General features: G+C 42.3%; 1 protein-coding gene across 1 annotated transcript in view; it reads right to left on the minus strand.

Moving 5' to 3' along the window:
* Positions 1-12,485: 12,485 nt before the first annotated feature.
* The window catches only part of LOC149436870 (adhesion G protein-coupled receptor E3-like), a 139,190-nt gene continuing 130,045 nt past the window's right edge, over positions 12,486-21,630 (minus strand). Inside the window, exons 16-18 of the mRNA XM_089661217.1 lie at positions 18,223-18,391; positions 15,857-15,940; positions 12,486-14,671 (exon numbers count right to left, since the gene is read on the minus strand). Coding sequence (XP_089517343.1) covers positions 14,597-14,671; positions 15,857-15,940; positions 18,223-18,391 — 328 coding nt within the window. The 3' untranslated portion in view covers positions 12,486-14,596. The remainder of the gene's footprint in view (positions 14,672-15,856; positions 15,941-18,222; positions 18,392-21,630) is intronic.

Genomic DNA, 21,630 nt, shown 5'->3' on the forward strand with positions numbered 1-21,630 from the left:
ACCGGGTCCTGGCCGGTGATTACTCGATCGAAGAGCATTACTGACGGAGGGAGAGAACTGTATGTAACCAATACAGTTCTCTCCCCTGTCAGCTCCTGCACACTGCTTTGCATGGCTCTGCATAGCAGTGTGCTTATAGTTGAAAGCACAGACACATCACAGAGTAAAACAGCACACATTTAACCCTTTGATCACCCCCACATGTTGGCCCCTTCCTGCCCAGTGTCATTAGTACAGTGTCAGTGCTTTTTGTTAGTACTGATCACTGTATTGGTATCACTGGGGATGTCAGTGACACCAAATCAGTTTTCCCCAGTGTCAGAATGCCTGCCACAGTTCCGCAGTCCCTCTATAAGTCGCTGATCACCGCCATTTCTAGTAAAAATAAAAAATCCCAGTATGTATCACTTTCATGTAAACCAATCAATTTACATGTATTTGGATTTTTTTTAGCAAACACATGTAGCAGAATGCATTTTGGCCTAAATTTATGACAAAATTAGATTTTTTTAATATTTCTGCTGAACATGTTTAAAAGCAAAAAGTCAAAAATAATATTTTTTTCTCAAAATTGTCGGACTTTTTTTTGTTATAGCGCAAAAATTTAAAACACACAGGCGATCAAATACCAGCAAAAGAAAGCTCTACTTGTGGGGAAAAAAGGACATACATTTCATTTTGGTGCAGTGCTGCATGACTGTGCAATTGTCAGTTAAAGTAACGCAGTGCCGTAATGCAAAAAATGGCCTGGTCAGGAAGCGGGGTAAATCCTCTGGAGGGCAAGTGGTTAAGTATTTTGGTATTTATAATACTCAAAACATTCAAGTATACATCAAAGAAGCCATGGAATAAGCACCTCTTGTGCTGGCCACACTGTTGAAAACAAGATAATATATATAATCTGAAGACCGCCTAGTGTCTGGAATTTCAGCCAGCAGTCCCCTGAATGCGGTTAGTGGTTTCCGCTACTGCCTCCTATGTCACTAATGGGTCCTGTAGTGATGTAGAAGAACACTGCAGGGCAGGGAACCCCTAAATCAACACTCCTTAAAGTTTCAGATTCTGTAGGTTACTCAGACAGTAGTTTTTCTTTTCCAGCAGAGCCTGCTGCTACAGGAAACAAGAGAAGTAGTATTCCTTTTCTTATTTTAATAGCAATGTTGCTTTAAAGTAGAACATCAGCCAAAAATAAGATGAAATGGAACAGCCCATTAAAAAGTAAAATGAGCCTGATGAGCAGTATTCAATCCATTTCCTCTAAACCTAGGTCATCCTGGAGCTGTCCCTGCCTGTGACTGGACAGTGACAGGAGAAACAGCACAGTGATGAGCTCATCTTCCTGTCACTCTGCTTTCTCCTCCTATCATAACTCTTCTTGTGAACTCATGAACTGATTGGCTCCTTGTATTGCTTCTTCCTCTTCCACTCCAATCTTTCAAGGGGCTGATAGCAGGTAAAATTGTACTTACATTGCCTGCATTTAAGAAATCCATTTTTGATGCATACATGATTACAGAGCGGAACTTATATGTTTTTTTTTTATCTGCCTAGAGTTTAGGTTTTTGTTGTTTTTTTTTTATATATATATTTTTCCACTCTACTGTTATACATCTGCCATAACAGGGGCATCTCTTCCCTTGACATTCTAAAGGCCAGTCCATTGTGTCAGACATATTTGTCAGTATGTCCATAGCAAAATAAAATTAGCAACATTAAGGTTTTCAGCATTATTGATACTAGCTTACATGTCAGTCAGCACCAGGCTGGTTTTATAAGATGAAAGGTGCTGAGGGACACAGGGGTCTTTCATTTGTCCTTGCCCAGTGCCTGTAGGAGGTTAGTGGACTATTTAGAACAAGTAAGGTGTACTGGCTTTAGGGTTCAAGGTGTTCAAGAGATTAAGGAGCCTGGATTACATTAAATTTGAACATTCTAACAGCAATTTTATATATTAACTGTTTATTGGCTATATTTATGTTGTTCGTTTTATTTATATGATTGTTTATTGATTATATTCATATTGTTTACTAGAACCACAGAGAAGAAAAGATTTGGGGTGCAGCAATTAATGTGACCTGGCAGTAGGAAAAACAAATAGAATTCTGGAGTGCATCACTAGAAGGATCACAGGCAGGAGGAAGAAGGTCCTGATTCCTCTATATAGATCTTTAGTTATTACTAGAGGGATCACAACCAGGACAAAAAAGGACCTGATTCCCCCCATATACTGTAAATAATTAGTCATCACTAGAGGGGTCACCAACAGGAGGAAGGAGGTCCTGATTCTTCTATAAAGATCTTTAACTAGAGGGATCACCAGCAGGAGGAAAGAGGTCCTAATTTTGATGGACCACTTGATCTTTTTTCTGCCGACACTCTTTTAGGCTTCATTGTTTCTATTTAATAATCTAAACAGCAAAAGCATGTAACTGGTAGGGTGCTGTCTGTCTCCTTTCATTGGGCACCAAATTGTAGGATGACACAGAACGGTCTACCTTGGGGTGGGTTCTTCTGGGCTTCTAGGCACTGTGGATGGGGTCACTCACCCTGTGCATAGGGCACCTTTGCTGTGCTCATCAATGGCCTGGGACCGATAGGGATTGCTGTCAGGGAACTTCAGCCTTAAGGTGGTCCTCCAACATAGAGATGGCTTTACACCATGTACACTGAGTGAATGAACTAAACTCCAGTTAACTCTCTGGTCCCATGTCAATGCATACTTTGACTGTAACTGTTGCATTTAGGAGGGACACACTAAGCCTATGCCTACTCCACTCATTCGGCGTATATCTGTCACTTCTCTTCCAATGACAGAATGGAGTCATAATGTGCACCTAGCGAGGACCTCATTCGTGTTCTTTGTTTTCTCTCCCGTACCTGGTAGCTAGGCTGAGGGCCTCCTTGATTCTGATCTCCATGCTTCATGACAGGCTGCTTGTACTGGTTACTACTCTCTTGGTACTCTTGGCAACTACTTGCTTTACTCTGCACTATGTTGATTTTGCAGAAGCTGACTTCATACCCCAATATGCTTTAACTGATCCAAGTTGCAGAAGACTATGTCTAAAGTGGTGCTGGTTACTATCAAAAACCCCTTTTGAATAACTTCAGACTAGGCTTTACTGTAAAATTTTCAGGGCAGCAAATTAACAGGCAAAGTCTTTTCCTTAACGAACCCTAACTTGGGATGTGGCTGCCCCAGCATACCTGCACAGTAAGAGTCCATTATTGGTAAGTCAAGGATGGTGCTATCAATAAGGCCAGTGGCCCGACAAGTCGGTGTCTTCAGTGCAGACTGCAAGTCCTAGTAGTTCCTTTACATGGTGTGTTTGCAGAGTTTAGCTCCATTCCCTACGCATGCTGAGCTTCCCGAGATCTGAACACCCTGTTCCTTTTATAATAACACAAGACCAGTGGGTTGGACCCAAAAAGACTGCAAACTTAGCCCCGGGAATGGAAAAAAAAGATATTAAACCCTTCCCCCAGGCTAGGGTAGCCATGCTAACTAATTTATCGCAGGCAACCTGCCTACAAGCAGCAACAAACACTTATTTTAGAATAGTATATGGATTTTTATTAAATCAGGAATTGTTCATAAAAATTATTTCAAATATACACCATAAAGGATCAGATCCAATAATACACAATTGATTTACATTCGCTTAACAAAAAGAGCACTTGAGTATTGAAAGCAATACATTTTACTCCTCACTATCAGATAATTTTTACCCATTGTTAGTTTTTAAAACATATGTAAACCTAATTTATAAATTTTCATATAACTTTAACGTGTTAAAGAATTTTTTTTCCAAAAAATGCAGCTTTTACAGGTATATTAAAATGTGCATTTAGTATTTTTTACAGTGCAGCCTGCAAAGCATTGCATCTGTGATCAGTAGATCGCAGGTGCAAATGCCGGGTTCCTGCACTCAGTAAAGATGTCTGCCCATACCTCCTGTACAGGCAGACAGTTACTGAACCGCAGGAACAATCAGTGGACTACAAGGACACTAACAAGTGCCATCACAGTTCATTGAGACCTACAAGCCATCTGCCATGGAGGAAGATGGGACTTGTAGTTCACTCTTTCACAGAACTCTTGGAAGGAATGACGCAGCTGTGTGGATAGAGCATTGCACACGTGCTGTTTTTATGACAGCAGGGAGATGATCCCCTGCCCACTGTCTCACGGGGAGGATGAGGAAGGGAAAGGTGCGCCAAAGTAACATGTCACATGTTACACCATAAATACAGGTGAACTTATCCTATAAATGGCCATGGTGTATATTTGTATTGCTCTCCAATTAGATTGCTTATTTCTGTATGACCTAACAACTGAAAATAAAGAATTAAAAGAAAAATTCTTGTCACATTTTTTTTCCTTCCTAGGCCCGTTGGGGAAATTTCCCTTCATTCCCTGTTCCATAGACACAAGAGGAGGTGAGGGGGAGAATATATCTCTTAGAAGGCTGTCAGAGCAACAAGTGTCTTCATTAGGTGTTTTCCCCTCTATTTCTGTTACAACTCAAAACTTCAGGTTTTCCCACACTTTTATTCCCACTTTCAGTTCAAGTGACAATAGAGAGTGGAGAAGATAAAGAGAGCAAAGGGGACACAAAAAGCAATAAAAACTAAAGGGTTCTAACCCAATCCCTCCACAATCTATTCAGTTTTGTATGTAAATATACTTTAATCCAATATACACACTCACCAGCCACTTTATTAGGTACACCTGTTCAATTGCTTGATAACACAAATTGCTAATCAGCCAATCACATGGCAGCAACTCAATGCATTTAGACATCTAGACGTGGTGAAGACAACTTGCTGAAGTTCCAACTGAGCATCAGAATGGGGAAGAAAGGGGATTTAAGTAACTTTGAACGTGGCATGGTCGTTGTGCCAGATGGGCTGGTCTGAGTATTTCAAAACTGCTGATCTACTGGTATTTTCACATACAATCATCTCTAGGGTTTACAAAGAATGGTCCGGAAAAGAGAAATTATTCAGTGAGTAGCAGTTGTGTGGACGAAAATGCCTTGTTAATTTCAGAGGTCAGAGGAGAATGGGCAGACTGGTTCAAGATGATAGAAAGGCAACAGTAACTCATGGACCAAAACCTCTGAGGAATGTTTCAAACACCTTGTTGAATCTATGCAATTAAGAATAAAGGCACTTCTGGAGGCAAAAAGGCGTCCAACCTGGTACTAGCAAGGTGTACCTAATAAAGTGGCCGCTGAGTGTATACAGTATATATATTTATTATAGTTCTCTTCAGTTTCTTTAAGAATTGCTGTGATCTATCAGCCTCCTGGACCAGTATCAAGCTTCCTTGATGACTTCTTTGCCTGGCTGCCTTACTTTCTCTCTTCTGAAATTCCCACAATCATTCTTGGTGACTTCAACAGCCCTGTTAATCTTAACACTCCTGCTACTTCTAAACTTCTAGATAAAAGTCATTCAGTGTAGCTTAGGGTGTGGTTGCCATCATCCCTATTTCCATTATAGAGAGAACTATATCTTACGTTTAGTTTAGCCAGACTAAAGGGGTAGTATACCTAATGCTATGTGAATGTGGATCTTTTTATGTGGGTCAATAATTTTGGAAGCGCATTTATATACATGTTCATGCTATGAGAATAGGTCATCTCTATTTACCCTTGGGAAGGCATGTTGCCAAATTCCATAAATATAGAATGCCCAAGGTGACTTTTACAGCTCTTGATAGGATACACTTTCCAACCAGGGGAGGCGACTGGAACAAGGGCACTACTCCAATAAGAAATGCGCTGGATTAGATGCCTTGATGCCACTCGCCATCCTGGTTTAAAAGAATCTGAAAACTATAGACCCTTTCTAGAGGGATTAACCTCTGGAAAAACAGATTAGGAATGTATTTAGCAATGTCCTCCTATTCAACGTTACATTTATATCTCCCTACAGGGAGATTTTCCTATTTTGTCTATGCTGCAAGGATCCTTCTTTAATAATATTTGTCATATCTTTTTTAAAAATTATTGCCTGGATTATATGGCAATTTTTATTGTTACAATTGGTTTCTGTATGTTTCTTATTGTAGAAGTTTGTGTTTGTCTTCTTGATGGGGCGGTGTTATATTGATGTGTCCGGCGCAGAAAGGGTCCCTTAATCCGTTGGTACTGTGGGGGACCCACTTTTGTGGCCTCGTAGAGCAATGGGGGAAGTCTCCCGTCTTTCCCCTTGCTCTCATGCACCTGGTGTGCAGGCCATACTGTTTCATGTCAGCAGTGGTCTCCAACATGGCTCCCCTCTGGTCTCTGGAAGTGTGTCAAGTGCATAGAGCGTTCGTGCATGCGTGGTTGAGAAGAATGCCGGGGACCACATGAAGGACGCCATCTTCGTCTCAAGCGGACGCGATCTGCATATGGGAGAAACCATACACATCACACTTACCTTTGACTCTATAAAAGGCCACAACTGGCATTATCAGACACCGCTATCAGCATCTAGCCTAACTCTGGGAGAAACCACACATACTGTGCCCAGTGTTGACCCCTTGGAGCGTTGTGGTTTGAGCAACAAGGCAAAGCTTCTTGTACTTAATTTGACCTCTTGGAGGAATACTACTACATTATTCTGTAGCTTGCGGTGAGTTATAAAAGATGCGAGCAATGAATGTTGATATTATGCTTATTTTCTAAATCTTAGGAATTAATTATATAGCTCCTATGTTCAGTGTATTCTATTGTTAGTTGTAACATAATATCAATGATGGGGGATAACAGATTTAATTTATATGTTTCCCCCTTAAATGCCTGTTAAAAGGATATACACTAACATGGTCTATACAGCCTTGCACTATGCCCCCACTAATATTAGACAAGGGGATATGTGGTTATGTAAATTTATTCCCATCTATTTTATCTATAATGATGCTGTTTCTTTGTACTTATAATATATCATGATATATTTTATTACATCTATATACTGTATGCTTTGTTACGACAGTGTTTGTGATGTGGCACCCATGGTCCTTGCACGTCAAATTGATGGCCTCATTTTTGGAGGGGACTCATCTCCTGACATAGTGAAACATCTTCTTCTGATTATTTATGATGGTTATGCAAGTAATGTACTTCATATGGTCTGTTTTACCATTACATAATTATAAATCTATCTACTAACGTTTGACCATTGATAATAATTATTGTTATAGAGTGGTATCCTATGCCTGAGGAAGAATTTATGTTAATGCATTTGAAACATGTTGGATCCCAACCTGAATATATCTGCAGTCAAACTTGGAGGTTGCAAGATGGAAATCAGCCTTGGGGGATACCACTGGATACATATTGCAATAACTACAATCTTGCTAAGTGAATGAGTTAAAATTGCTGTACTCTATATTGGTTAATATACAGTATCTATCTTGTATGTGCTGATTAGCAAAACAAAAGAAATTTGTATGAATAAAATGCTGTTTTTTTAAACAATTGTTTTTTTTTTTGTATATAATCCAAGGTTGCCTTAAAATCCCACTAAATGTAAGATATAGTTCTCTACCTCTAAACTTCTGAGCCTAACCACTTCTTTTGACCTAAAACAATGGACACGTTTCTACTCACTGTAATGGTAACTGCCTTGACCTTGTAGACCTACCAATGCACTCTTTGCAAACTCACCAGCTTTCCTTTTCCTTTTTCTGATCACTCCCTTATTAGCTTTACTCTTTCCTTGGCTTCCTCCTCCTTGTCTCCCAAGTACCAAACAGTTACCCATAGAAACCTTCTCTATCTTAACCCTTCGCTTTTTTTTTCAGCAACAGATTGTCTCTATGACAAAATCTCAGCCCTCTCCTGACCCAACTTGGCCACTTCCGTCTACAATAGTTCACTGTCATCCACCCTGGACACATTGTCCCCCCTCATTACACACAGAATTAGACCACTACAGCCCTGGCAAACAGACAATACCAGATGCCTCAAAAAACTTAGCCATGCTCTGGAGCGTTTATGGTGTAAGACTAAGACCCAGCAAGACTTTGACCAATATAAATCTGCCCTTCAAAAGTACAACTCCTGTCTCCACACTGCCAAACAGACATATTTTATCACTCTCATTAACACCCTCTCACGCTATACCCATCAACTCTTTTCTACCTTTAACCCTCTACTTCGTCCTTCTTTACCTCCACCCTCTAACTCACTCACTGCCCAGGAGAAAATAAGATTGATACAATTCGTGACGAGATCTCCACTGTACAGATATCTCCCTCACCCTACACTCCTTGTCCACCTGCACCTTGTTTAACCCAGCTACTATAGAGGAGGTTGATAAAGCCCACCTAACCACCTGTCCCCTGGACCCTGTTCCCTCGCAAATACTATGGCCACCCTCTGGCTCTATCCTTCACTCTTTAACTAATATCTTCGATCTCTCTTTCTACTGGTATCTTCTCCAACTCTCTAACACATGTGCTAGTCACCCTTATACTTAAAAAGGCCTCACTGGACCCCACCAATCTTAGCAACCTAAGACCCATCTTCTTATATCCTTTTGCCTCCAAACTCCTTGAATGTCTAGTCTACAACTGGCTGAGCTGCCACCTTACTGTTGAGAATAACCTTCTCGATCCCCTTCAGTCTGGATTTTGCCCACAACACTCCAGAGAAACTGCTCTCCTAAAACTCACAAACAACTTGCTAACCACTAAAATCAATGGTCACTATTCTGTACTCTTACTCTTAGACCTCTCCACAGTTGACCACCCCCTCCTCCTCAAAAAACTCTATTTACTTGGTCTCCGTGACTGTACTCTCCGTTGGTTCGAATCTTAGCTATCTCACCGCACCTTCAGTGTCTCTTACAACTCTACATCCTACTCTCCTACTCCTCTTACTGTTGGGGTCCCCAAGGTTCAGTCCTTGGACCTCTCCTATTCTCGATCGACACTTCTTCCTTGGGTCAGCTGATAGCTTCCCATGGTTTCCAATACTATTTCTATGCTGATGACACACAAATTTATCTCTCTACTCCTCAGCTCAGCCCATCAGTTTCCTCACGTATCACCGATTTACCAACAGACTTATCAGACTGGATGCCATACCACTTCCTAAAACTCAATCTATCCAAAACTGAGCTCATATTATTTCCTCCCCCACCTGCCTCTGCCCCTGATTTCTCAGTCAGGATCAATAGCCCCACTATCAACCCATCCCCGCATGCCAGGGTGCCACGGGTAACCCTGGTTTCTGAACTATCCTTTCAGGCCCATATCCAATCCCTGTCCAAATCATGCCACCACAACCTGCGCAACATCTCCAGAATACGCCCCTTTTTAACCAATCATACCACAAAGCTCCTAATTCACTCCCCTTGACTACTGCAACTCCCTCCTCATAGTCTAACCTTTACATAGGCTATCCCCCCGCCAGTCCATCATGAATACTGCTGCCAGGCTCATCCACCATACCAACCGTCCAGTGTCTGCTACCCCTCTCTGCCAACCCCTCCACTGGCTTCCACTCGCCAATGAATAAAATTCAAAATACTAACAACAACTTACAAAGCCATCCACAACTCTGCCCCCCGCTATATCACCAACCTGGTCTCAAAATATCAACCAAATCGCTCCCTTCGATCCTCCCAAGACCTTCTGCTCTCTAGTTCCCCTGTCACCTCCTCCCATGCTCGTCTCCAGCACTTCTCCTGAGTTTCTCCCATCTTATGGAACTCCCTACACCAATCTGTCCGACTATCTCCTAATCTATCCACCTTTAGACGATCCCTGAAAACCTTTCTCTTTAAAGAAGCCTATCCTGCTTCTAACTAGTAAACTTCCATTTATTTCCTCAATCAGCTCATCCCCCACAGCTATTACCTTTTGTATCACTCAACCCTTCCTCCTAGATTGTAAGCTCTAACGAGCCGGGTCCTCTGTTTCCTCTTGTACCGAATTGTATTGTAACTGTAATGTTTACCTTCATTTTGTAAAGTGCTGCGCAGACTGTTGGCTTTATATAAATCCTGTAAAATAATGATATACACACACATACGCATGTACATGCATATATACACACACTATGTTGCCAAAAGTGTTAGGACGCCTGCCTGTACACGCACATGAACTTTAATGGCATCCCAGTCTTAGTCCGTAGGGTTCAATATTGAGTTGGCTCACCCTTTCCAGCTATAACAGCTTCAACTCTTCTGGGAAGGCTGTCCACAAGTTTTAAGAGTGTGTCTATGGAAATGTTTGACCATTCTTCCTGAAGCGCATCTGTGAAGTCAGGGACTGATGTCGGACGAGAAGGCCTGGCTCGCAGTCTCCGCTCTAATTCATCCCAAAGGTGTTCTATCAGGTTGAGGTCAGGATTCAGTGAAGACCAGTCAAGTTCCTCAATCCCATATTAACTCATCCATATCTTTATGGACCTTGTTTTGTGCACTGGTGCGCAGTCATGTTGGAACAGGAAGGGGCCATCTCCAAACTGTTTCCAAAAAGTTGGGAGCATGAAATTGTCCAAAATGTCTTGGTATGCTGGCGCCTTAAGAGTCCTCTTCACTGGAACTAAGGGGCCAAGCCCAACCCCTGAAAAACAACCCCACACCATAATCCCCCCTCCATCAAACTTTACACTTTGCACAATGTAGTCAGGCAAGTATCGTTCTCCTGGAAACCACCAAACTCAGACAGGTTAATCGGATTGTCAGTGTGATTTGTCACTCCAGAGAACACATTTCTAGAGTCCAGTGGCAGCATGCTTTACACCACTGCATCTGATGCTTTGCATTGCACTTGGTGATGTAAGGCTTGGATGCAGCTGCTCTGCCATAGAAACCCATTCTATAAAGCTTTCTATGCACTGTTGTTGTGCTAATCTGAAGGCCACATGAAGTTTGGAGGTCTTTAGCTATTGACTCTGCAGACAGTTGGCAACTTCTGCACACTGTTCGTTGACCCTGCTCTATCATTTTATGTGGCCTATATGTGGCACATAATTGTAAAGTGGAAGGAAAATGATAAATGACTTTCAACATTTTCTACAAATAAATATGTGAAATGTGTGTCGTGTATTTGCATTCAGCCCCCCCTGAGTCAATACTTTGTAGAACCACCTTTCACTGCAATTACAGCTGCAAGTCTTTTTGGGGATGTCTCTACCAGCTTCACACATCTAGAGAGTGAAATATTTCCCAATCTTCTTTAAAAAATAGCTCAAGCTCTGTCAGATTGGATGGAGAACATCTGTGCACAGAAATTTTCAAGTCTTGCCACGGATTCTCAATTGGATTTAGGTCTGGACTTTTACTGGGCCATTCTAACACATGAATATGCTTTGATCTAAACCATTCCATTGTAGCTCTGGTTGTAAGTTTAGGGTCCTGCTGGATGGTGAACCTCCGTCCAGTCTCAAGTCTTTTGCAGACTCTAACAGGTTTTCTTCTAAGATTGCCCTGTATTTTGCTCCATTCATCTTCCCATCAACTCTGACCAGCTTTCCTGTCCCTGCTGAAGAAAAGCATCACCACAACATGATGCTACCACCACCATGTTTCACAGTGGGGATGGTGTGTTTAGGGTGATGTGCAGTGTTAGTTTTCCCCCACACATAGCGTTTTGCTTTTAGGTCAAAAAGTTCAATTTTGGTCTCATCTGACCAGAGCACCTTCTTCTACATGTTTGCTATGTCCCCTACATGGCTTCTTACAAACTGCAAACAGGATTTTTTATGGCTTTCTTTCTACCATGGCTTTTTTCTTGCTACTCTTCCATAAAGGCCAGATTTGTGGAGTGCAGGACTAATAGTTTTCCTGTGGACAGATTCTCCCACCTGAGCTGTGTATCTCTGCAGCACCTCCAGATTCACCATGGGCCTCTTGGCTGCTTCCCTGAATAATGCTCTCCTTGCCCGGCCTATCATTGTAGGTGGACAGCCATATTGTGGTAGGTTTGTAGTTGTTCCATACTCTTTTCATTTTCGGATAATGGATTGAACGGTGCTCCGTGAGATGTTCAAAGCTTGGGATATTTTTTTATAACCTAACCCTGCTGTAAACTTCTCCACAATTTTATCCCTGACCTGTCTGGTGTGTTCCTTTGCCTTCATGATGCTGTTTGTTCACTAATGTTCTCTAACAAACCTCTGAGGGCTATACAGAACAGCTGTATTTATACTGAGATTAAATTGGGTGACTTCTGAAGGCACTTGGTTCCTCTAGATTTTAGGTAGGGGTATCAAAGTAAAGGGGGCTGAATACAAATGCACACACTTTTCAAATATTTATTTGCAAAACATTGTGAAAACCATTTATCATTTTCCTTCCACTTCACAATTATGTTCCACTTTGTGTTGGTCTATCACATAAAAACCCAATAAAATTCATTTATTTTGGTTTTTGGTTTTAACATGACAAAGTTGGAACATTTCAATGGGTATTGTGACATGGGGGAGGATAAACTCTAGTGGTAGATACTTTCCAAGTGAGTCCACACTAGTCAGAAATGCTTTTTTCAGGGCTTGGTAGCCCACTTTTATTAAAAGACAAACAAAATCTCAAAAATCCAAAATAAGCTTTCCCACACAGGGGTTCTTCTCCAATGGTAAAGACAAAAGAAAAGTTATCAAGCCTCCTGTCTACGCTTTGCTAGCAGTACCTCTGCTAGTATGGCTCTTCCAGACCCCTGTATAGTCCCGGCACTCAGCATTGAGCTCTTTTGATGCACACAGCTTTGAGCTCTTCAACACACACAACTTCGAGCCCTTCAACACACACAACTTCGAGTCCTTCAATGCACACAACTTCGAGCTCTTCAATGCACACATAGACACTCAAGGTCAGCCACTGCACTCCCCTTTGCAACTCTCAGCAAACCATCATTATATGGGCTGTGAGCACGTGGGCCCACACCCTGCTGGTTGACTTCAAACTCTGGACACTGGATTGGAGATTTCTTCCCTCCCAAGGCACCTTGAAATCTCCAAACTACGGAGCCCCATCCAGAAATATCAAAATCTGGAGAAACCTGCAACAGCAGTTTTCTCCACTCACAATCTACACTCCGTAGTTCTGTACTTCGCACATGTGCAGATCCTGTGTCCATTACCAAACATTCTATCTGTTTTGATCCTGTGACAGCGCCAAGCACTGTTGCAGTATGAATACTTTTTCAAGGCACTGTAGCTAAAGAAGTAGAAAGCCAAACTGGGGTGATTGTTTCCCGTGACACAATGGCATGCATGTGTGTCATCCAAGAAGGAAGCCTCTCCTAATGCCCATGCATAAAAAAGCTCCCATAGAGTTTGCCAGGGCCCATGCTGAAAAAGAAGAAGACTACTGAGACTCTTATCTTAAAGGAGTACAAAGAAAAATACATGGTGCCTATAGTGAAACATGGTGGTACAGTGTCCTTCTGTGGGTCTGCATGAGTGCTGCTGGTGTCAGGGAGCTGCATTTCATTGATGGTATCCTGAATTCACAGATGTACTGCTCTATACTGAAAGAGAAGATGCTATCATCATGCACTTTTCCAAAATGACAATGATCCAAAACACACATCTAAGGCCACTGTTGCATATCGGAAGAAGAACAGAGTGAAAGTGATTCAGTGCCAAATATGTCTCTGATCTGAACCCAATCAAATACCTATGGGTAATTCTGAAGAGACAAGTTGAGCATCACTCTCCATCCAGCATCCAGGCTCTTAAAAGAGATTGTTCTTGAAGAATGGAAAAATATATCAATAAATGCAGTATGTCGCCAATTTGTTCATTCCATGCCTAGACTTGGCGCTGTACTTACAAATCATGGAGGTCATACAAAATACTAGATGTAGTAGTTTTTGTTGTGGTATGTATTCATTTTTGCATCAACTAATTTGAATAAAAATGAAGATTTTGTAATCTAAGTTATATTATTAGCCTTAATTTCATGCAATGAGCTAAGCAAATGTTCTATAAAAATCAGTTTTGTCAAAATTTTAGAAATTGTTCTTGTGTTCTTTGAGATATTGATTAAAATCATACTTTCCAAAAGGGGTATACTCATTTATTCTGAGCACTGTCAATATATATATATAAGACTTTCGGTTTCAATCACAAATATATTCCAAGTCCATAAAAACAAATAAAAGGTGTGCAAAGTCTGTTGAAAGCATCCATATCATGAGTAGAAAAAGCCATTGCTTGCCAGCATGGTGCAGAGGGGGACCCTTGCATTTTGTGTGTAAGCAGTGGTCACTTTGTAGGTTCAAGACACCCCTACTGAGAGGAGCTAAAACTATCCAATCAGCAGGGAGCATGAGCTTGAGGGGTGTGTTGAACTTCTTTGACTGCTTTCCAAAGAAAACTAACTACAAAACTGAAAACTTTTTGTTTTGATAGACCTGGAATGCATTTAGCTGAAAATGGTTCAAATGGTAAATTAAATTGGAGTTAAAGTGGAAAAATTTAGGTTTGACATAGTAGCCTGAGATAACCTTTGGCCCCATCATAGAATCTTTTATCCTGTATCCAAATTCACTTCCACTGGTATGAGCCATAGCTTGCTTGTTGGATTCCACCCTTGCCAGGAAAAAAACTTTTTCTGATATAGTTCATATAGTCCATAATGTACGCTACATCCAATGGGCTTTTCTTTCTGTTGATAATGTGCTGGTGGTTGTTGGGATAGTAATATTGGACATGTTTATCTATCAACAAAGAAAAACAACATAAAAATAGCATTATCTTTTGATAGTGTGATGTACAGCTGTAACGTTTCTAGGAGATCCCTGCCTTAAAATGGTTGTAAAGGCTCAAGGTTTTTTACCTTCATGCGTTCTATGCATGAAGATAAGAAACCTGCGTGTAGCAGCCCCCCAATACGTACCAGAGCCCCATTCAGCGATGTCCAGGAGAGCCTTGGTTCTCCAAGGACTCTCACTCCTGATTTGCTGAGGCAGCAGCGGGAGCCATTGGCTGTCAATCACAGCCAGTGAGGCAATCAGGAGATAGAGGGGGTGGGGATATGCCATGGCTCTGTGTGTGAATGGACGGCTTGGGAGCGCGTCTGCTTGGGGGCACACGATGGGAGGGAGGGTCCAGGAGCGCATGCAGGGGACCTGAGAAGAGGATTATCTGGGCTGCTCTGTGCAAAATCCCTGCACACAGCAGGTAAGTATAGACATGTTTTTATTTAAAAAAAAGCCAACAGTTTAGTATCACTTTAAGAGTAAGTTATGACTGTGTAATGTATTCGGTCTCTGTGACTCATTCAGAGCAAAGAGACAGATTCTCCTGATAGGGCACCCCTCTCCCCACTTATACTCAACATAGCCCTGCTCACCCATTGCTCAGTGCATCTGTGGGGACTAGGAGTCTAAACTCTGTGTAAAATAACCAGCACAAATCCTTTTTGACCTTTCTATCACTCACATTATGAATGGTGTTCAGGTATAGCAAATAGCTGCTCAGGTCTGATCATTGCATCCTGGGAGATATGCTTCCTGCATACATGGCATGGCAATGCAGGTTAGTGAAGTGATAGAGGACATAGCAAAAGTGAGCAAAGGCGGGTAGGGGCTGGCTATTAAGAAAGCCACATTAGAAGGTTTCCCATCTATTCCAGTTCTGATGACAGTGCAACATTCTGACTTTCCTGTTACACTCTGTCTAGCTGACAATCATTACTAGGAAAAATAGAGACAATATAGCTCCCCCCCCCCCCCCACAAAAAAACCCAACAAAAACATGGCAGATGTCAAAGGGTGAGGGTGTTGGAACCACGGGTTCTATGCAACATTTATGTGATGCCTGATGAGGAACTGCCATTCTCATTGAAAAGAGCATGTGGCAAAAGACCTCCTGCATGAACTAGCGTCACTATTGAAACTTACTGATCTTGATGCTGTTTGAATGGTGGAGACATCTGATAAATCTTTCTTCTGCCTGGAAAATAATTTGCGGTACTCTCCTCTTACCTGAACAGTAGAAATAAGAATCAAAAATCAATTCCAGTATATGTGTAACCCATTGAAATGTGATTACTAGCAGTACATTTAGATGGTGGTGGTCTGCCATTCAGGGTCAACCACATGGGCAGAACAGCTCTCTGGATCTTGTATATTGTATAGAAAGGCTTAGCTGGTGAACAGGGCAGTCAGCGACTACATTTTCCAAGAGAGGTAGTGTGTGGGCGGGGCATATAAATATCAAAGCCCAGGAGATTGGCCAGAAGAGTGCAGAGAGAGACTGAAGGAGAAGGAGGTGTGCTGACGGCTGGAGTGTTAAACTAGGCCGCAGAGCCAGAGTTGAAGAAAGAGGAAGGGCGGAAAGAGCCTACTGATCACCCAGTATGCCACGCTGCCCAGCAGACTAATTTGACAGCAGGAGACCAAACAGAATACCGAGTCTGACCTGGAGAGTCCGTGGACTGACCCTGTTTGCAGAGAGAGACAGACCGCTACGATCTGCCAGACTACTTAACTGGGTGAGAGAGACCCATCCACCCACTAACCAAGTGAATTCTGACAGTTTGCCACCCAAGCTATCTATCTACACATAGATGTGAATATCACATATAGTTGCTTCAGTTTGTGGCTTAATTCTCACAGCCGCCATCGTTGAGATACATCTGCACTACAGTTTATTATACAAGCTGACCACAGGACGTACAGTTACAGGCCAGGATACAGCAGTGCCAAATAAAACAAGTTACCCTTCTTCAGCAAAGCAGGATTCCCATTACTGTTAACTTTTGCCTTTGATGTACAAAAGAAGCTGTCTTTGCCTATAGACATTCATGCTAATTATTGCTATTCAGTACTTCAAGCCTGCCCCATGTTCAGTGTTTTAAAGGGGACCCTGCCTTAATTCACTACCATTAAGAGGAAAATTATTAAATCTTCCTTGTTCCTTCACTATTTTTGTGTCACCATTCCAAGGAACCATATCCCACACATCAACTTAACTTCATACCAACTGGGCCCCAACGAGCATGCAGAAGACATTGTAGTATCCTTAAAGGGACAGTGCTCAATTCCGAATAGGAATTCCCTTTCCTTCACATCTAATCCTTGCCATCTAGCTCTGAGGACCCACAGTGATCGTACCTGTTTCTTGATAGTTGTTTTCTGCTCACTGGGGATTCATCATTCCCTTCACAATTGAGGCAGTGGGTTATTTCTGAAAGCAGGCCTGCTAATAGTTATTGTTGATTTGTGGTGAATGTCATTAGTTTGGCTCACAATAACCACAAGTGATTATATTTGCTGCATATATCAATGTCATTTTGTTCTTTCTGACCAAGTTACCTTAAATTCCAACATCAACTTCACATTGGTTTACACTAACTTGTGTTTGAGTCCATTTTACAGCTGTGATTTACTTTGGTCACAGGAGGTTGGGTTTGTCACAAGAAGATCAGATTGATAGGGAACCCAAAACAAATGACTAAGCAACCCTTAAAGGGGTAGAGCTACATATATACACTGCCTAATTCCTTATACAGGGAATATTATGCTTCCCCCCTACCTGTAGTCCATTTTTTTAATTATTATTATAATTTATTACAGGTACTTATATAGCACCATCAATTTACGCAGCACTTTACACACACACACACACACACACACACACACACATATATCGATATATATATATATATATATATATATATATATTACACTCACATCAGTCCCTAACCCTCAAACAGCTTACATTCTAAGGCCCCTAACTCACATTCAGCCCGGGTTCACACTTCTGCAGTGTAGTATATTGAATACATTATTTGTGATCTGCAGCGGGTGTCAATATTAAGTTAATAATACCCCAAATGCAGGTTGTAAATGCAGTGCTTTTGTCTGCACTGGATTGCATGGCACAAAATTATCATGCAATGAGGTTTTAGTGCCTTTTAAAAAGTAGTGCATGCACTACTTTTGGTGCAATGTGGTACAATTTCAGGCCTTACAAAATGAATGTACTGAAATCACACTGCAGAGAAATGCATGTAAATTGCATGGGAATTGCACAGCGTTCCTGTGCAATTCACATTCAGTTTCTGGTGTGAACCAGCAGTGAGTCTTCTAGGTCAGTTGGATGTTGCCTGTGGATCTTATCAAGCCAGAAAATTGTCATACTGTCCCCTATGCTTTCATCAATCAATTTTGTTTCAGAAGGATACACGAAAGTACTACGAATACTGTATATTGTTAAGATATTAGACCTTCATTCATGTCTTAGAGAAGAAATAGAATATTACCTGGTGGTTGAGCAGACAGTGTACAATAAAAATGTATACTCCTTGGGGACTGTTACATATAGTGAAAAGGTATGACATTATTTGGGAAAAAGAGGCAAATTGGAAGTAGCCAATACTCCAGGTAGAGCCAAGAATGAAAGCTTGAGCCAAAGCTTTGAATATCAGTGACCTATAAAGAGGGAGAAGCAAATGAGAAATACATTGATATGTGTTTTCTGTACACTCTTCTTCATTGCTCAGCATGGGTCTAAACCCAATCACTAAAATCTCATGTAAGCATTCAATCCCAAATGAACTTTAAATTTAAAGCAGCTAAATATGTAACAGGTGCATCAAAATGAAATTTGTTCAAAGTCTGTAACTGATTTATATGTTCTTTAAAAAACAGCCACATCCACAGTAGAGCTACTGCCTCCTGCCAGCATACTGTAGAAAAGGACCATTGCTCTCTGTGGAAGCAGTGGCCTCTCTGCAGAGGTCCAACTTGTCCCCTTTAGTATCAGACCTATACCACTATGGTCAGCAAAGTTATGTTCCCTGCTGGGTGAAGAGCTCTGGCTCTGACTAAGCAGGAGTTGTGTCGGGCTTCTGTGGAGGGACCACTACTTCCATACAAAAAAAAGAAAGGTCCTTCTATGCATCATGTTTCTAGGGGTGATGTTTTTGAACTCAGGCAGTGGCTGCTTTATAAAGTAAATAAACTGTAAGATTTTATTTTTTTTTATGCACCTGAAATTAGTTGATTTAAATTTAAAGCTCATTAGGGTTTTGACATTTTAATGAAAAAGTTGCTTTCGGCTTCCATCAAAATTATATCTGGTGATCCTGCCATGAAGGTCCATGTTTACGCACTTCCTGTTTTAAGGTGACAACTGTATCCCAGTTGTGCTCATGCATGTCATCCTAAGCCAAAGTATATAGTGCCAGCACACCAAGAATCATTGAAAAAAAGGCCAAACATTTATTCGGTGATCACATCACAATGGAAAATTGCAACTTCTCAGGCCCACACAGAACTTTTTCATCAGACATGTGATGATCCTTGGTGTGCTGACAATACCTGTATATATTCTTTGGCTTATGGTACTGGTCTTCTGCTGGTAGTTGCTACAGCACACGCTTGCTCCTTGCCTTTTCCAAGAAAATGTACAACGGGAATATTGTACATGCATTGCCACCCTGTCCACTCCTTGGGGAGACTACAAGTGGCCACGTCAACAGGCATTGTGCAATCGTGTGAATAAATCGAAGAGTGTGCTAAATATAAGTAAATACAAAAATTATTAATTTAAAATAATGATGTCCGTGATAGAAAAAATATAAAAGTCCATCCACCATAACAAAGTAATTAAACAGTTCTGAAATCTTGTATAAATCAAACACTGTGCAAAAAAAATCCACCACCGAATGAAATGGGTACACTCACCAGAGCTCCATGCTGACCAGATTATAAGTCCTCCGTGAGGACGTCGGATGACGAAACTAGTAGGGCGGGGCTTCTTTTGGATGTGACGTCTTGACGCTCCTCGTAGACTGTCGGCTGTGATATCACGGTGAGCGAGGCTCGTCCTTGTTTTCTTGAGGCTGTCATTGCTGGTGTTGGCTAGACAACCTGTTTGTGAGTGCATTTCTGACGTTTTAATAAAACATTTTGGTTTTAAACGTACTGCACCATTATTTCCTTTTTTGATTCCCCGAACATGATCTATGGTATGAAGACGTGATGACTACCTGTTGTTAAAGGCTATTCCATATTGTGCTGATTGGCTGCTTGCAGTATATTGCTCCCAGTTTGGATTACTTCTGCTGATCATCGCTCCCAGAGCAAACGCTATCTTTGCTGACTTATAATCTGGTCATCATGGAGCTCTGGTGAGTGTACCCATTTCATTCGGTGGTGGATTTTTCTTTTTGCACAGTGTTTGATTTATACAAACACAGTGTGGCGGTGGAGGCAGCAGCAATGGGAGGCCATACAGCACCCTATGACAAAATGGAACCCACCAGCAGTGTGAGGAGACCTGAAAGTGGCACATATGCCCGACCGGCATATCACATGTGCAGGGCGCAACGGTGTCACGCTGTGCTGCACCTGGTATGCCTTGGCGAACGTAGTCACACAGGGGAGGAACTTCTGAGTGTAATGAACAGAGAAATCGACAGATGGCTGTCTCCGCGCAAACTGAAAATCGGAACCATGTTGACCGACAACGGAAAGAACATGGTGTCTGCTCTGCGTCAAGGAAGGTTGTGCCATGCGCCGTGCATGGCTCACGTGTTCAATCTGGTTGTCAAGCGGTTCCTAAAATCCACCATCCCACTGCAAGACATCCTTAAAATGTCACGTAAACTTTGCATGCATTTCAGCCATTCCTACACCGCAAAGCACACCCTCCTTGAGCTGCAGCGGCAGAACGGAATTCCACAGCATCGCCTGATCTGCGACGTTGCAACAAGGTGGAATTCAACCCTACATATGTTAGACCGCCTTTACGAACAGCGAAAGGCCATCACCGATTTCCTGATGTTACAAGCGGATAAAGGTACTCCCCTGTGTAACTTCGATGTCAGCCATTGGCAGCTCATGCGTGACACCTGCCGCTTGCTCAGGCCCTTTGAGGAGGCCACGCTATTCGTGAGTCGGCAGGACTATGGGATGAACGACGTCATTCCTCTGTTGCACGTCCTGGAACAAATGCTGTTAACAATGGCTGGTCAGGGTGCGGTAGACGTGGCGCACAGATCTCAACGCCACATGACCCCTGTGGGGGCAGGACAGGAAGAAGAGGAGGAGGTAGAGGAGGACATTGGTGCTCAGGAATTATTGAGTGAAATGGGTGGTTTTTCCACTCAGCGGACAGGAGTGGAGGAGCAGGAGCATCTGGTAGAGGAGGAGGAGGAGGAGACAGAGGACCCAGACGCACCGTGGCAGTATGCTGTGGAGATGAAGGCAGGGAGTCCCTCGCATTCCTTGGCACAAATGGCCCATAGCATGCTCGGTTGCTTGCGTAGCGACAGCCGAATAATAAGCATCAGACAGAGGGATGACTTTTGGCTGTCCACCTTGTTGGACCCTCGCTACCGTTCAAAAATGGTGGCCTTTTTCACACCTGCTGAGAGGGAGGCCAAAATAAAGTACTATAAAAACCACCTATGTAGTCAGTTGGTCTCTGCCTTTCTGTGCCAACGTCCATCCTCAGACACTGTGGGCCCTGTGCGCTCGCGTTCCGCTGCCATGGCAGCAGGGAAGGGGTGGGGTGGTAGGAGCAGTGGCAGCTCCACCAGCAGCGGCTGCCTCAGTCTGCAGTCGATGATGAGTAGCTTTCTTCACCAGCGCAGTGAGGAAACTACTAACCAGCCGCAGCAGCAGCAGCATCAGGTGGACCTGGAGCAGGACCTCAAACAACA

Source organism: Staurois parvus, unplaced genomic scaffold (genome assembly GCF_062004578.1).
Source record: "Staurois parvus isolate SC_StPar_1 unplaced genomic scaffold, SC_StPar_1.0 ptg001328l, whole genome shotgun sequence".
In the NCBI taxonomy this organism is placed as follows: domain Eukaryota; kingdom Metazoa; phylum Chordata; class Amphibia; order Anura; family Ranidae; genus Staurois; species Staurois parvus.